The sequence below is a fragment of the Electrophorus electricus genome, chromosome 10 (genome assembly GCF_013358815.1).
Source record: "Electrophorus electricus isolate fEleEle1 chromosome 10, fEleEle1.pri, whole genome shotgun sequence".
NCBI lineage: Eukaryota > Metazoa > Chordata > Actinopteri > Gymnotiformes > Gymnotidae > Electrophorus > Electrophorus electricus.
Genome location: NC_049544.1, coordinates 22,488,566 through 22,505,247, shown reverse-complemented (window position 1 = coordinate 22,505,247; position 16,682 = coordinate 22,488,566). Strand labels below are relative to the sequence as shown.

Sequence of the window (16,682 nt, the reverse complement as noted above, 5' to 3'; positions counted from 1 at the left end):
CTCTCTCTCTCTCTCTCTCTCTCTCTCTCTCTCTCTCTCTCTCTCTCTCTCTCTCTATATATATATATATATATATATATATATATATATATATATATATATATATATATATATATATATATAGTTTTGAACCTCAATTCATATATATAGGTTATTGACTTTCACTATTAAAATGTGTTTTAAAAATACATTTAGGCAGAGTAACTCCTATTAATTCAACATACTTTTATTTATTACTTCTATTTCAGTGTACAACAGAGATATTAATCACTGAGTGAGAGCGGTAATCCCAGTCCAACATGCGTAGCGCACAGTCCACGGGAATGGACCCCGTCCCAGGCCTGGATACGAGCGCACAGGTCTGCGATTCTCATCGCTCCGTGTGCAGATTGCAATATTCCTGGTGTGGAGCTGCGACTCGTTATTTCAAAACGACCTTCGGCACTTAAACATTCGCATCGGGTGTTCTGGATGCAGAGGAATCCTGTTTCCTGTTCACCAAAATATATGTGAACAGAGGGAGCACTTACCACCAATGCAGTAGAATATCCCAGTTAGAGTTGTAAATAATTAATCAGATACGCTTAAACTGCAAGGGAGCGTTGTGTGGCGAAAATCAAGGAACAACAAGGAACAATAAGTGAAGTGAAATCTAGAAACGGTCGAGCGTGGGGTACTTTGTCAGTACTAGGGAGCTATTTTAGATGCACTAGCGGCATCTTGTGGCCATTAGTTGTGCTGCATCATTTACATCGTGCAAACTGGGGCGCTGTGTGTGTTTGTGTCAGTATCATTAGTACGTTACACAACCGCAATTAATGTTGGCACTCGAAAGACAAACCGCTAGAACTACAGTCCCATACGAAGATGTGTGTGAGAGTGTGTGTGAGTGTAAGGGTATCAATGTCATTCATCCTGCACCACCATCACGTTGCCTTGGATCTCATACTCAATGGAGTTCCAGTCGAAGACGTTTCCTCGCGGCACACGCTGCTTCTGGTTAAAGTACAGAGATTTAATCTGGGCTCCGGACAGCACATAATCCCACATGTTCACATCCGTAATCTCACCCGCGAAACTCTGTGTTGCCTCAAAGTCACCTAGGTGCTTGTCAGGGTCCTGGCCGAGCAGGGCGGTCCCGCTCGGGCGGATGGAGTGTCCCGGTTTGTAGACCTGGAGCGCGCTGCGTCTGCCATCCACCCAGAAGGCGGCGAGGCCGGAGCTGGAGGCCCAGGTGAGGCACAGGTGTGTGCGGAAGGTGGAGAGTGGCGGCAGGTGGAAGAACGCCCCGTCGCCGCTCAGGTAGAAGGAGACGCGGCCGTCCTTCTCTCGCCACACGTTGAGCTCGTCGTAGTTGGGCGTGCGGTAAGCGAACAGGATGATCTGCCGCTCGCCCTGAAGCTCAGTGGCCACTCGGAAACACAGTGTAAACGCAGACAGCCCCAGGGGCTTCTGTGGCGAGAGCTTCACGAAGCTAAAATCCGTCTCATACGGGAACAGCAAGACCTTCCCAGATAGACCCGCTACATCAGAAATAGGGAGCATGGGGAGAGTTTGAGAAACACACACACTCACACACGCACACACACACACACACACACACATTTACTCACTCACACACACACACACACACACACACACACACACACACACACACACACACACACTCACACACACACACACACACACATTCACACACACACACACATACACACACACACACATACACACACACACACACTCACACACACTTCACTGCCAATCAAATCAAAATTCTTATCTACAAACTAGCATTTTATTTAAAACTTGATCAGATATAAGCAGACAGTCTATATGTAATTCAAGAAATTGATTGACATAATTAATTAACTGGACAGGATTTTAAAAATTCCCACCTGGTTTTCCCAAGGCCAGAGAGAACACACAAATCACCAAAACTACTGGAGCTAACATCCTAATGCCGACTTGGCACACACACACACACACACACACACACACACACACACACAAACAGAGATTACCAAACAAATAAGTATATGCATGTGCACAGAGTTTACATGACACATTTTTCAGTTCTGCTATAAAAATCTTTGGAAATAAAATTACTTGTCAAATAATCTTGAATCATTAGATACTCTACATTAGCCTGAAAAATAGTTCTGTCTGGAAACAAAGTTTAAGATAACAAGACACTGTGACAAGAAACCAAAGCTTTATGAGGGGTGATTACGATTATGATGAACACATTACAGCCAAGGACTTGTACATAAATACATTTTAGACAAAGTTGTATTTTTGTCCAGTCAGTGACAGCAAGAATAAGATAGTAGAAAATTACTGTTTAAAAAATAAAACACACATACACAATAAACTTTACTATTTTAAAATAAGGAGCAATACTCACTGTATTTTTGTAAGGTGTTTATCGACTGGGAAAAGCTGCACAGCTCTCAGAAACACACACACTGCTCCAGTGTCCTCCTTGTACCAGTGTGACAGCATTGTGTAGACAAAGAGTTTAGTGTTCAGTCCTGCAATCATTTGATGCTGTGCTTGATCGCATTATGTCTCTCTGCCTTTCACACACACACGCACAGACACACGTGTACACACACATGCACACAGGCACACAAACACCCCCCAAGATCTTCAAACAGTTTACAAAGGGCTTGTACAATGATACATTGTAAAATGTGTCTTATGCAATGTTTATAAAGTTTGTATCATCTTTTAGGTGTTGACATTTGATGTCATTTGTCAATTATGATTTTTAGACTTCAAATGAATAATGAAACCCAATGTGTTCAGTTAACTGATATGCTTTACTAATTTACTAATACTATCTAATAGAATATTAACTAATAGAATCTTTTTTTAATTCATTGAACACATAAGTAAGTAATCTGGGGTAACATATAAAATCAGTTTATTGTAAAGAAAAATATTGGGAGAGATATTAACATGAGAGGACATTATAGAATTGACAGGACACAATTGCCAGAAGAATAAATATTAGATGTGTAATTTGTAATGAAATTTTGTTGTCTGAACTACTCTCTTACATTTGAATGGGCGCGGTTAGAGGTTGTACTGTAACCAGCCACTAGAGGGCACCAGACAGCTTCCACTGGATGACAGCGGTACAAGTGTAACAGGAAGTCTGAAACGCGGTGTGGGCGCTCGTGTGTCTTTAAGCCCTCTCCCGATTCGCCGAATCTGCTGCTCCACTCAGTTCTGACTACCTGCGCTTCTCTTTCCTCCTTTAAAACATGCATTTTTACTCAGCGCTTTCATCACTTGAATCCTGTAAACAGCTGCTAAAACATTTCAGCGCCCCCCATCCCATTTTGTTGTTGTTATTATTATTATTATTATTATTATTATTATTATTATTATTTGTGAAGTTTTGGCACTAAGTTAGCTTTATACATTTCTTAGGTAAAGGTGTAGATCAGGGGGTCTGTGGCCATTGAGAGTTCTGGTAAACTGGGATGTTATGATGCTCTCACTTCACCTCTCTTTTGTCACTCGTTTGTTGACTGAGAGCGGTGGATTGCTGATGTTCCAGGGTGCCCTCATTCCTGTGGTTCCTTCTGGCTCTTTCCTTTTAGCTGTGCGGTCCTAGCTAGATCTGCCACAGTCCATGTTTGCACATTGCAGTTTCATAATTTACACACCCTCATACCTGGACACGCCTAATAATCTATTCTCTCTTTCTGCTGAGGTTCACCTCCCCCTGACGTCATGTTGTTACTGAGCCTCAACCCGTCTCAGCTGCTATGGCTACTCCCCTGCTGTAGCCCACCACACCTCCACCCCCGCCAACTACTTCTCCGTTGCCCTTGGAGAACATTCTCTTGCGGGATGGGTTTTGGACAAAACTACGACCTCTAAAAAGTTGGAAATTAACTGCTTATTTTTTCATTTTTTTAGTTTTCTCTTAAAATTGTTAATACTGTGGTGACCAATGATAGCAACCACCCACCCCCTCACCCCACCCCCCTTGAGTCTTGGTCACTGGAGGCTTTGGACTTGGACATTTGTAAAGCTGCTTTGAGACAACATCTGTTGTAACAAGAGCTATACAAATAAATTTGATTTGATTGTGATACATTTGCTTGTATGTTTGTTCGGTCCGTCTTTTTTCGGTCATCTTTTCAAACCTTTTCAAAACATCGCCAATCCAAGTTCTTTTTTTAATCACTTTAGTTTCCATAGACTTGTCAAGAACTGTTCGGAGCAGTATTCTGTCAGTAAGGCAGGATATGGTAAAACATTTTCATCCAACAGTCGACCTCTACGCTCAGGTGGGGATGAAGACCAGAAAATATTCCCATTCTTTGAACAAAATGTATTAACAACCTCAGCAGGGCCCTCTTCCTCATCACTGGATTGTTCTAGATGGATGTCTCTTGGTCTGGATTATGTTCTGTGCATAATCAAAAGCCTCACATGGAGAATGAATTGTGAGCAATGACACAAAATAGCTTTATATAGCTACACATCAAAGCAAATGTCTTGTATTTAATTACATTAACAGATAGCCTTACATAGTAAGGTTAGATTCTTCAACGGCAACTTTTGCAAAATGAAAATATAACTGATATATACAAAAGAAACTTTAAAACATTAAATTACAACGACCTTTTTAAAGTAGTGGAATGCGCATGCGTGGAAAAGGCCAGTTCGGGCAGCGTGTTTGTCATTAAAATTACAGTTGAGGTTTAGTCAAGTAAAATACTGTAAAGATGTTGGTGCGGTGTTCTTTTAAACTTTCTCAACATTTAGCAAGTGTATTTTTGTACTGTACTGGTAGAAAAAGGCTAAATTGATTTTCTCACTGTGGAAAAATGATTCAGTAGATTACTCTGCATGAAACAATCATTAAGAAAATTTGAGAAAACTGTGCATTTTTAAAAACTTTGTTACCTGATAGAAACTCAAAAGATTACTATTGTTGAGGTACGCCACAATACCAGTGGGAAAAGGCTAAGTTTGCTTCTTGTGAATTATATTTGAATAAACGTTGAATCATCACTGATATGATCGACGAGATCACAGTGGTAAACGGTTTAATACGTGGCCATGACTCAACCGACTGATTTGCGGGGCCGGCACATCCTCCCTGGGTCCGAACGTGCCGCCACAGACTACAGCCCACCTATTGCCAACCGCCCATGGACAGCCCCTGAGGCAATCCTCCTCCAGGATACTCAGAAGAGGGAGAACACAGGCTACTACAGCGCCAAGGACCTATCCGACTCTACCAGACCACCTACACAGCGGTCCCATTGGAGCCCTCTGGTTCTCTGTGGTCCCGCCTTGGTAGACCAAACCTTGGTAGACCAAGGAATTTGGAGCCCCATATTAGAGCTTGTGCATTCCTGCATTAACTGATAAGATGAGATGTCGTCGATGTCAGCTGAGATCACTGGCTGAGCCACCCTACAGCTTGTTTGTGCCTTCACACTATCCAGAGCATTGATCCCTTCCAGCATTAGCCTCCCCATTAAAGGGATCAGCTCTTGGGAGAACTGCTTGATGGACTCTTTGGACAGTATCCTGTCCATTGCTTTCAGGGAAGACTTAGACTACTCAAGGGCTGCACTGTTTGTCACTGTTTTAGCAATCCTTTCAAAAACATCTGCAATATTAAGCTCACTGAGGGCTTCTAAATGTATCGCAGACGTTGATAAAAGCTGTTCTAGATAAAGAATGTCCAGATTTTCATTGAAAGATTGTAGGATTTCTTTGGTTATTATCCCTCTAGAACTGCACTTCAGATCATGGTAGTATTGACACAATATATTTAATAATGTTCTTTGTTATGTTTTTTGCACTTGTTAGGAGTTTGTAGCTCAGGTTGGCATTGTTTTAGTCTGCTTCAGCTCTCCTGAGGAGGTTTGTTAAGAAACCTTTCCTGAGTTGATCCTGGGTGGACCTCAGGAAGTTTTCTGACACCAGTTGAACTTGGGATCTGTACCTTTCTGGGTCAGTGAAAGGATGAACCAACTTCATGTCTAAATCCTCCTCAAAGGTGCGTTTGAACACGTAAGTAAGTTCACGTACAATTGATGCTGCTGAAGCAAATGTGCTGCTTTCCAGTGTAGCTTCAGACACTTGAGATGTGCTCATATATGATTTTTTAAAGCTTAAGTCTTGAGCTTTGGTGGTATCTAATACTTTGGTGATATTTGAGTTCTCACTCATAATGATATGACCCCATTGGAAGCCTCAAGCTGGAAAGTCTCACAGGACATCCAGAAAGGCACCTGTGTTTTTTTATCTCATCAGTGTAGTGTCTGTGTCCCGGATGTGATCCTCATTTGTACAGTCATAAATGACTGCTTCATATACTCCTGCACTGCCACACCTGATTTTGTAGACCAGCTGCTCTGGGAGAATTGGAGAGATACTTGACTTGGTGTCTCCACAGCATCAATCTCTTCATATTTGGAGCACAGCTGGGTCAAACGTTCATCAGATGAGCCCTCGTATGACAAATAACTTATAGGCACAATCCTAAGCAGTTTCATTGGGTCATACGGGGCGACACCCACAGTGTGACGTTGTTTTGTGCCAGAATTAGCTTGCTGTACAATGGAAATTGCAACAAGCTCCATGAGTGGACTGCCTTGGTGTGGCAGAGTTGATGTTATCAGGCACAGTCTGTAGGAAGTGCCACAGGGGTCTGTTTGAGCCATATTCCTTAAAGTCACATGATGTTCCCTCACTGCAGTCACTCAGCATATTTTTAACAATAACTCCCACTGCTGCAGTCGTGACAGAGGGCAGCATCTCTTCCAGTTCTTCGTGATTGTTGATGGGAGAATCTCGAGTGCCGCTTAACCAGTCAGACAATGTGCAGAGCTGCACAAAATCCTACATCTTGGTCAAAACTGCAAGCAGCAGGTTTTGGGTAACATCCTCACTGGAACTTCCAGTCAGAAAAAGATCCTGAGCGTTGGAACAGATCTCCACAAGAGACAGGTTCATCTAGAATAACAGTAACACATGCAAGAGCAGTAAGCAAGATTATAGCCATTGATCAGATCTTGGTCTTAACATTTAGAATCTTTTTTTCAGATTTTATATACTGCTAATGGATTTATAAACCCATCAACTATGGAGGAAAACATTGTTTTGAATAATGTAATAAATTAGATCAAAAAGGCCCTCACCTGCTTTAGGGAATCATTCAAAATAGCGGACATGAGGCTGAAAGTTGCTTTCATGCTCAGATAATATTTTATGTTAGGTGGTAACATTTTCCATATGAACCAGGTGATCTCTCTAGGGATCCTGTTGAAAATCCTGTCCTTTTTAATGCCAAAGAAGGTGCTGAGAGGCTTTAGTTGAGATGTTCTGCTGTTTCTCGAGGACACATATAAAAACCGGTACTGAAATGAATGTTTCACACTAAACTACAGAGTGCATAAAGCAATCATGGGCTTCATTATAATAGAAATCCAGCAAAAACTATTATACTATTGTACTGATGGATTTTAATTCCAGTGCCTCTGCATTTAACTGAGCTAATTTTTCAGAGTCCCATTTCTACTTAAATAAATACTCATTACCAAGCTTCAGACTTAGTACAGACATGCCTGCAAGGAAAAGAGAGGCACTACAACTGCTGCTCTTCTGCTCAACATGTTACAGATCACCTGACCGGAAGAATCATTTGTCTCTCATTGCTTTACAGGGGCTGCAGAACATCGAGATTCTTCCTGAGGACTCAAGAGCTGGAACCTTCTTTAAAGCTACTTTGACCCATCCAGAGATTTCCACAAAATCTTCCTTTGCCATCTATTTTAGGTTAAAATCAAATGTATTAAGACTGATACAGCTGATCTTTTTAAAACTCAAACTGATGACTTGTTTTAACAAGTCAAATGCAAATGCAAAGAACATGTAGTCATGAAATTCTGAAGAGTCGTGGCTTAAGGCACGTGCTGCTATTGTAAGTCGTATAAGAGCCTGATTTTGCTTTAAAGAACCAAAAAGCTAGTCGCTCTATTTAAAAAGTTATGCAACTCTCTAAGCTATGTTTAATGAATGTATCCTTTAAATGTTCGTTCTTACAATTTTGCACACTAATGAGTATTGTTCAAGTAGTAAACACACAAGCAAATTGACAGAGGATTTTGTACCCACACTGCTTGGCAGTTTGTTCCTTTGATCTTGCCGTTGCCTGAAAAAGAAATTCAAAAAAAGGGTTACAGTTTTATGTCCAAAATACAGATTTGAAAACTCAATGGGTAATGTGTGAAGAGTGAGTACTTACTCTACAGTTAGAACTGCAGAATCAGTTCCGGAGGTTGAAGTTACTCCAACTCCTCTCCCACAGGGAGGCACGTTGAGATCCTGTTTCACTGCCTCCTCCACTCCAGCACAGCAAAGAGCTACAGTGAAAGACAGAGACAAAAATTCCCTTTAAGCGTCTATGAGGCAGACACTAATGATTGCACATAAACAAATGCCACTATAAAAAAAAGTCAATTATATAAAATTATACTCATCAATAAATAACCGTGTAACACATCACATATATGGTAAGATATTACCACAGTAAATCACACATGAAAAGCACTTTTTGTTTTGCTTGTCCACTTGCTTTTCATGCTGGGGCAGACACATCAGGGATCTCAGCAGGAAGCTGATCTCCTGGCCAAACTGTGTTAATCTGTAGTAGAGACAATGAAGAATACAGCAGGCAACTGATTCATCAATTAGTTGTAAACTACGTTATGCCAAGAGGCTTTAGAGTTTAAGCAGCCCATGGACCTGGCTTGTATATCACTCATTCGTGTTTATAGTGGTATCAGTTTATCATTTCTCAGAATTTTCCATAAGGGGAACTATTAGTATTTATGTATATATGTGAAAAAGGTAGGAAAATTGTGAAGCTTTAGGTCAGTGACTGTGTGTGCTTGTTTGATAGTAAATGGCTGATTTTCTCATATAGGCTTATATACTGTATAAACTAGTCTGTCTTATTCTGATGACTTAGTTCAGTAAACAAGACTCAATCCTGAAATATAACATAACTTGAGGAAATCATTAAGCACATCATAACGGACACTACCAAGTTTATGTGAAGGCCACTGTAGCTTACCACATAATGATCATTTTGTATTAATCATTTACAGATTCTCATACGCAAATTATGCAAACCGTAATGAAACAACTTGTAATGACTAGAAATCGTGGAGATGTGGTCTCATCACTAGTTTGGTCTGTGTAGAGTTACGACAAAGCTGTCATTTTCACTAACTAAAATGAGTCGTAAGACACTCTGACTAATTTGGTCTACACAACGAGGAAATACCGTCTGTGGTTTTAAAAATCAACTGCCGCCGCTTCTTTTTATATGGGCTGCGCTGTGACGTCACAATGACGACGTGAAATAAAGACCCACGTACACATCACCAAGTGACTTACTCGTCATTGTCACTAAAACTATCACTATAAGGTAATAGTCCCTAAGTACAAAAAGAAATACACCCATTTATTTTCCATGCTCTGTCCCCCCGGCCACTGAATAGGGTGAAGTGGTTTTGTACCCTGACACAAAGGACACCTCTGCAGCTCATGCAGTGCATGGGCCACACCCAGGGGCATGTGATCTAATTATATTCAACACCTCATAGCACTACTAGAAAATTGCACATTTCATGCACTTTCATAATTTTCGTTTTATATATATTCCATATATAGTGCCGCAGAGCAAGGAGCAGGATGCAGACACAGTAGGTCTAGTGACAGCAGCATCCAGACGGCGTCTAGTGACAGCAGAAGCAGCTAGCGGCGGAGCATCTTCAACAGGACCAGAAGCGCGACAGCGATTAGCCACGGCAGCAGCCTTGACAGGACCCAGCGGAGACATACAACACGGCTCACCCACAGAGTAAGTGGGCGCACACAAAGACAGACTAGGTGGTATGCCCATAGACACAGTAGGCGTACATACAAAAGTGCCTGCTGGTAGCACAGGCATAGGAGGCATGTCCCAGTCCCTGTAGGACACACAGAGGGGCACGTCCTCCCTTGGTCCAGACGTGCCGGGATGGACTTCTGCCCACACATCGCAAGCCGCCCAGGGAGAGCCCGTCATGGAGGCAAAGCCCTTGAGGCAGTCCTCCTCCTGGGCTTTGGGTGGACCTGCGCTAGCCTGTGTTGGGTCGCTTGGTCCTCCAGCCTCACCGTTTGTCGTGGGTCTGAGGGCCGTAGCCCGATAGGCTGGCATGCCGGGAGTCGCACTGTTGGGGAGGGGCTGTCACGATACAGCCCCCTCTTCTTAAATGTCTCCCTGTGTGCATGTGTGTGTTCGTTTGTGTGGCCACGCCCCCCTCCCGTGTCACACTTGTTTGTAGTTATGTTCTTCGTTTACGTATGTATGCATGGCCCTGTTGTTTTGTTGTCTGTTGTCTGTGTTTGACCATACGCCAGCCAATGTGCTACGTTGTCTTGGTGTTGTGTCTCAATAAACTTGTTGTTCTGTTTTACGCGACCCCGCATCCCGCTTAACCTCAACATTACAGTAATACTTGCTTAATTTCAGTAATAATTTGTGATTTTTATGCCGGGTCTTTACAGAGGCACATTTGTCCGGTAGTTTAGTGGACTTGGGTCTAACAGCCCTGGAAACATTAAATCTACTACTTTTGATTTTGCATTCATAGGCAAAGAAAAGGAGGTCAAGCCAACATCTGTTAGTTGGAGAGAGAGGGATATTTTGGGACATATTATTCCAAAAATTATTCCAGATTATTCCCCAAAAAATCGTATAGATTGACTGTTTTGATAATGTTTTCTTATCGGTCTTTAAATTTGAACCGTACTTCGCTTCACACAATTGAATAATGAAAACGTACTTTGGTTTGTCCCACTGATCTTTTGTTTCAAAATTCTTTTTGAACAGAAGTGGAGAAACAAAACAAGGGCAGATGCACCCAGACAGGTGCACTGCAATGGACAGAGAAGACGCTCGCTGACAAATCTTGCAGCAACAGATGAGCTATAGTTGGTTACTGTCATTTTACATAGCACAACAAGTGCACCTGATGAACTAGACAATAAGTGTCTTCATGAAACAATTAAGCAATTAACATCTTAACATGCTCTGTGGCATATATAAGAAAGCTGAGCATACCCAGTGAATGATGGTTTTGAATCAAGATGGTAAGAGGTTTGATTACTGGGACATGGATGGTAGGAGAGTCCCAATTGGTGAATAAAGTGACATCAGCGCTGATGGTTTGATGAAAATAAATTCAAATGCTATAGCCTTTATGATCACCAGATCGCAAAGAAATTAAACATGTATGAGTTTTGACTAGTGAATTGGCACTCTTCACAACCATCTTCCAAACCCTTTACTGAGTGAATGTCATTAGGAAACATTACATTTCATTCATGTAGCTCCAGAGGCATGTAACATCTATGCGAAGGAGCAGTGAAGCTGCTCTAGTACCTTGTGGTAGCCCAGTACCTTAATACGACACCTTATATTGTTTTTACTTTAATTTTCAACCCATTTTTACCATTTTACAGGATTTTTAGTACTGTTTTCTTGCACAGGGGTTTACCTATGCAAGGTTCATTTTCAGATGTAACAAGGTAAGAAAATAAGGTGTATGTAGTTTCAGGAGGATGTGGAGCATCTGAAGAGCTGGGGTTGGTCTCAGGATCATCTGAAGAGCTGGGGTTGGTCTCAGGATCATCTGAAGAGCTGGGGTTGGTCTCAGGATCATCTGAAGAGCTGGGGTTGGTCTCAGGATCATCTGAAGAGCTGGGGTTGGTTGCAAGACCATCAGTAGAACTGAATTAGTTTCCAGATTAAGATCCAGTAAGGGAAGCAAAAATATTACAGTAATTACTGTCCTGTAACTGACATATTAACATTCATTCATTCTGAATCAATGGGCAGGTATGAGATAAACATAGAAAATGAATATTATTTATGGAGTGAGTGAATCAAAATAAGATGTTCGCTGCATTCAAGTGCACAGGAAATTTAGTTGAAAAAAAAAGTTTTGAAATTTCAAATGAATCACGCAAGCAAGAAATGTATAGCAATAAAACATATGTGAGAAGAGAGTCCAAAATGCACTTAATTTTAACATGCCTTTTAAAACACCTTCACAGAGCAACCAAAGAAGAAAATGCGGTCCTCTCCACTTCTGAAGAAAGCTGGTATGGACCAAAAACATCTGCCCCAAAATTTGATTCCTACCCTGCCTTCCTCCTCCAAAGAAGAAGAAGGAGGAGATATTCAAATGTGTGAAACCTGTGGAGCTGTAAATCAACAATAAGTACACTTTAATATATTAAAAATCACCTACTAAATTTTCCCTTTGATTATATATTGTCAGTTAACTTACCAGAAGTCTGGCTGAATTGAGCTTGCACTTTTTACAGCCAATATATATTTGCACTTTGCATGGCTGGCAAGCCTTTTTGGTTGATCCTGGCAAGATATACAGGCTGGTAGGGAGGCAGACAGTAGAATAAACATTTTTTAGCACCGTTTTCAATTGTCAGAACCACCACAGACCAGGAATGATTTGCATGGTGGTTCATTCTCAGCACTGTAGTGACACAGACATGATGGTGGTGTCAGGCCAGCAGTGTCATCAAAAATATTTAACAGCTAAAGGCGTACTGGACACTAAGGACATACATTAGCATGCCACCACGTCAGCGTCACTGCAGTGCTGAGAATACCTGCTCTGTGCTGGGACTGTGCCCTGACCACTGAAGATTTACAAACGGACTACAATCTGTTGAACTACAAAATCGAAGATGAGTTTAGAAAGAGGTTTAGAAAATGGAGCAAGTACATTATTTCTGCATTAACATGACCTTGTTGTCAGCCTAAAAGAGCTCTAGGAATTTCACTCATATGGTTCCTTCCTGTCATATCTCTAAAAAAGGAAACCACGAGATTGTCAGACTATGTCCAGACCGCTATTAAGACCACTAACGTATCACGAAGCAAATTAAGCACACATATAGTGCATATAAACCATCTCTACCGCTAGCAAGGTTGAAAAGGCTTCATCTCAAATGGTTCCTTTCAAATGCATCGAGTTCAAGTCAATAAGTAATGGATTCTACTCAAATAGAGCATTATATGTCTAAAGGAAAGCCAATGATATTTAGTGCACTGCTTGGGTGAAGAAGCCATAGTTGTGTAGTTCTTCAGCTATATAGGGGTCATACCCTGAACTAACTACCTGGCTAGCAAGCACGATAACGTTAATTGGCCAACTAACTAGTTAACGTAAATAAGACAGCTAGTTTACTAGATATATATGATGTCATTAGCGCTCCCATTACATTGCAGTGTTACTAATATAATCAGACATGCAACACCAAGAGTCGCTGTCTGACGCATCATTTTGATTCATTAAATACATATATGTCCTGGACTGTTTCCATACGCTGGCTATTATAGCCAAATACCTGTTATAACCAAGGTTTAATTTTTACAGTCGGAAGCTGGGTGCCCGATCGGGTGCCTTTTGCTTCGGAGATTATACTACGCATCTACAATTCACAGATTAATTAATTTAATGAAGGTCATAGTAACAATAGTAACAATCCGTCAGTATTCGCATCTGTTGTTTATGAGACACTAATAATTATAACGGTCACCACTGCTGACTAACCCAAGTCTCGGATATGCAGGACAAGGTAACGTTAACGTTAACGCATCATGTTGCGCCGAAACTGTAGTTGTAGAAATAAATATTTTTCCTTAAAAGTGTCAGTAACTGTATGAAGTGGAAACCAACATTTATTGGGGGAAATGGGCCAATTTGCGAATGCTAAATCAATCAACCATCATTACTGACGTTAGCTATCATACCGAGGTAGTTACCTAGAAAGTTAACTAATTAACCACACATTCATGCAGCGTCCAGCAATTGTCACAGGCATGTTCAGCAGTTTTGTTTCTGTTTGTTTGTTTGTTTGTTGGGGCGGGCTCAGAATTTCTTTTTTAAAAAAGAAGGCAATGAGTACTAGTCTGATGATATAAGTATACAAACGAGTTGTACAAGAATTGAGTCAGTGTATCCTGACACAGCAATCACCAGTCTTAACATTGAATAATGTGGTGACTATCAGAAATAGTCAATAATCAATTCCTGAACATCATGACAAGAAAGACCAATTGTTTACTGATGATATTTATTTCCTGTTCACTCGGGTTCATTCAGAGCCGGGGGGGGGGGGGGGGGGGGGGGGTTTACTCATTTGACGTGGTGGTCAAGTCCAGTCGGCTCCCCAGGCCGCTGGTTGTGCACAAGCTAGCCAAGGCTGTGGACGAGGCATGTGAGGTGCCAGGTGAGTTCCTTTGCTGGAAGACTTAGACTTAAAGCACTTAGAGTAACAATGATCAGCACAGGGGCCATAGTCAGCTCCCCAGTTTTACACATAAACCTTTTCTGTAATGAACTAAAATACTGAATATTTAGAAAAGACAGAGCTTCAGGCCATCATAAATACACAGCAGCTAGCATAACCTTAAGGAAAGTATTATTAATAATCAATGGACAGTTAATGAACAGTATGAAAATTTTGTCTCCATGGATTCAGTGAGCAGGAAGGAAAGTATTGTCTCTGTGGGAACAGCGGCAGTAAAGAACAATAAAATATGTCTGGAGTCTGTAGCTAGCAAGCTGTGTAGTATGAGAGCCCAAATTAACCAGAGGAAGGGCTCAGGGGCCTGTCGTGAGGCTGTAGGCAACCGGGCCATCCAGAATGTAGTAGGATCCGGTCAGGGCTCAGAAACTAGCAAACTAGCCAGCAGCAAGGCCGGCCCGAAGACAGCTTCGTTCAGTCAGGGGGCGGCACCAAGATCCCACAACAAGCCGGCTGAGAAAAGCGATGTCCCTAGTGCTGCAGGAGGCGGTCAGGGTGAAGGAGAAGTGGCCGAGACTCTGAACCTGATTAGGCAGCAGCCTCTGGCTAGTCCTGAACTGGCCCTCAGTCAGGCATCTCAGCTCCTGGAGGATGAGGACTGGTAGGCTTTTACTGAGCTACAGACTGAAGATACCGCTGAACAAAGATTAGACCAAGCTAGGCATTGTGTTTTAGTCCAACAGCCAGCAAAGAGCCATAATTACCAAGGATACCTAAAAATAATTGCATGCTTTGGAAATATAAAGATAAAAAAGTCAGGGGCACTCTGACAAGGAAGACATTGTTTCTGTGTTGTTAAATTTAGATTTTATCGATGAAACCTGTTTAGCATCACTAATGTCACAACAGCAGGTATGTACACTGTGTTCTAACGCTGTTTTGGATCAGGGAGAAGAAGACGGACGGCCTCACTCTGGTGCGGTCTCTGGCCCAGAACCACGCCCACGTCCTGCTGCCCAAGCCCCATCACGTGTGCCTGGCCGTGGTGGAGGAGGGGAGGGGCCACTCAGGGACCAAAGATTCTATAATCAAACAGTTTGACATTTTGTAGTCCCAGCTGGTCTTGCTCTATTTTACGACCAACACGTGGCTCACTGTTGTCTCCACCTCTCTCTCTCACTCTTTCTCACTCTCTCTCTCTCTCTCTCTCTCTCTCTCTCTCTCTCTCTCTCTCACTCTCTCTCTCACTCTCTCTCTCTCTCTCTCTCTCTCTCTCTCTCACTCTCTCTCTCTCTCTCTCACTCTCTCTCTCACTCTCTCTCTCTCTCACTCTCTCTCTCTCTCTCACTCTCTCTCTCACTCTCTCTCTCTCTCACTCTCTCTCTCTCTCACTCTCTCTCTCTCTCACACTCTCTCTCTCTCTCACTCTCTCTCTCTCTCTGTCTCTCTCTCACTCTCTCTCTCACTCTCTCTCTCTCTCTCACTCTGTCTCTCTCTCTCTCTCACTCTGTCTCTTTCTCTCTCTCTCTCTGTCTCACTCTGTCTCTCTCTGTCTCTCTCACTCTCTCTCTCTCTCTCTCTCTCTCTCTCTCACTCTCTCTCTCTCTCTCTCTCTCTCTCTCTCTCTCTGTCTCTCTCTCTCTCTCTCTCTCTCTCTCTCTCTCTCTCTCTCTCTCTCTCTCTCTCCCTTCCCCTTCTTTGTGTCCACTGTCTCAGGTGAAGAACCTGCATTCCACGGTGTCGCGTGCCGCCATGGCAACGCTGGCGCACATGTTCGTCCGGCTGCGGAAGGCCATGGACCCCGAGGCGGAGTTGGCTGCCCGCAACCTGTTGCAGAAGCCGTGTGAGAGCAGCCTGTTCATCAGGGAGGCCGTGGACTTGGATGTGCATGTGGCTGGAACCAAGGCCTTGCAAAGTCTGGTCTTTGTGTCCAGCCCTTATAAGCACAGAAATCATCTGCTGATTGACAGCACATGCTGTCCCCTCTAGTGGCCAGAGGCCTGCATTGCAGGTGGCCCCTTACAAAAATTATTGATTTAAAAATTGGAAAGGATAAAATGAAAAATTGTTTTAAACAGAACAAATTTCAAATAGAGATCTACATAGACTAGTACATAAAAGAAGTATTTTAAAAAGTTCAAAGTAAACGTACAGTGTTGAATTAAAAGATAACCATAAAATAAAGAGAATAAACTGAGTTGAAAGCCTGGTTAAACAGCAAAGTTTTTCGCATCGATTACAAAGCATCTAGTGTTGGGGCTCCTCTAATATTCTCTCACAACGGGTTCCATTTAAAAACATAATAGCTG

At 42.2% G+C, this 16,682-nt stretch overlaps 1 protein-coding gene across 1 annotated transcript; it reads right to left on the bottom strand.

Annotated features, from left to right (window-relative positions):
• Positions 1–205: 205 nt before the first annotated feature.
• Positions 206–2,513, bottom strand: crp1 (C-reactive protein 1). Its single transcript, XM_027003017.2, has 3 exons — positions 2,405–2,513; positions 1,896–1,964; positions 206–1,523 (listed from the first exon to the last, which is right to left on the bottom strand). The coding sequence occupies exons 2-3, from the start codon at positions 1,951–1,953 to the stop codon at positions 907–909; spliced, it is 675 nt and encodes a 224-aa protein (XP_026858818.1). The 5' UTR covers positions 1,954–1,964; positions 2,405–2,513; the 3' UTR covers positions 206–906.
• Between the last annotated feature and the right edge of the window lie 14,169 nt (positions 2,514–16,682).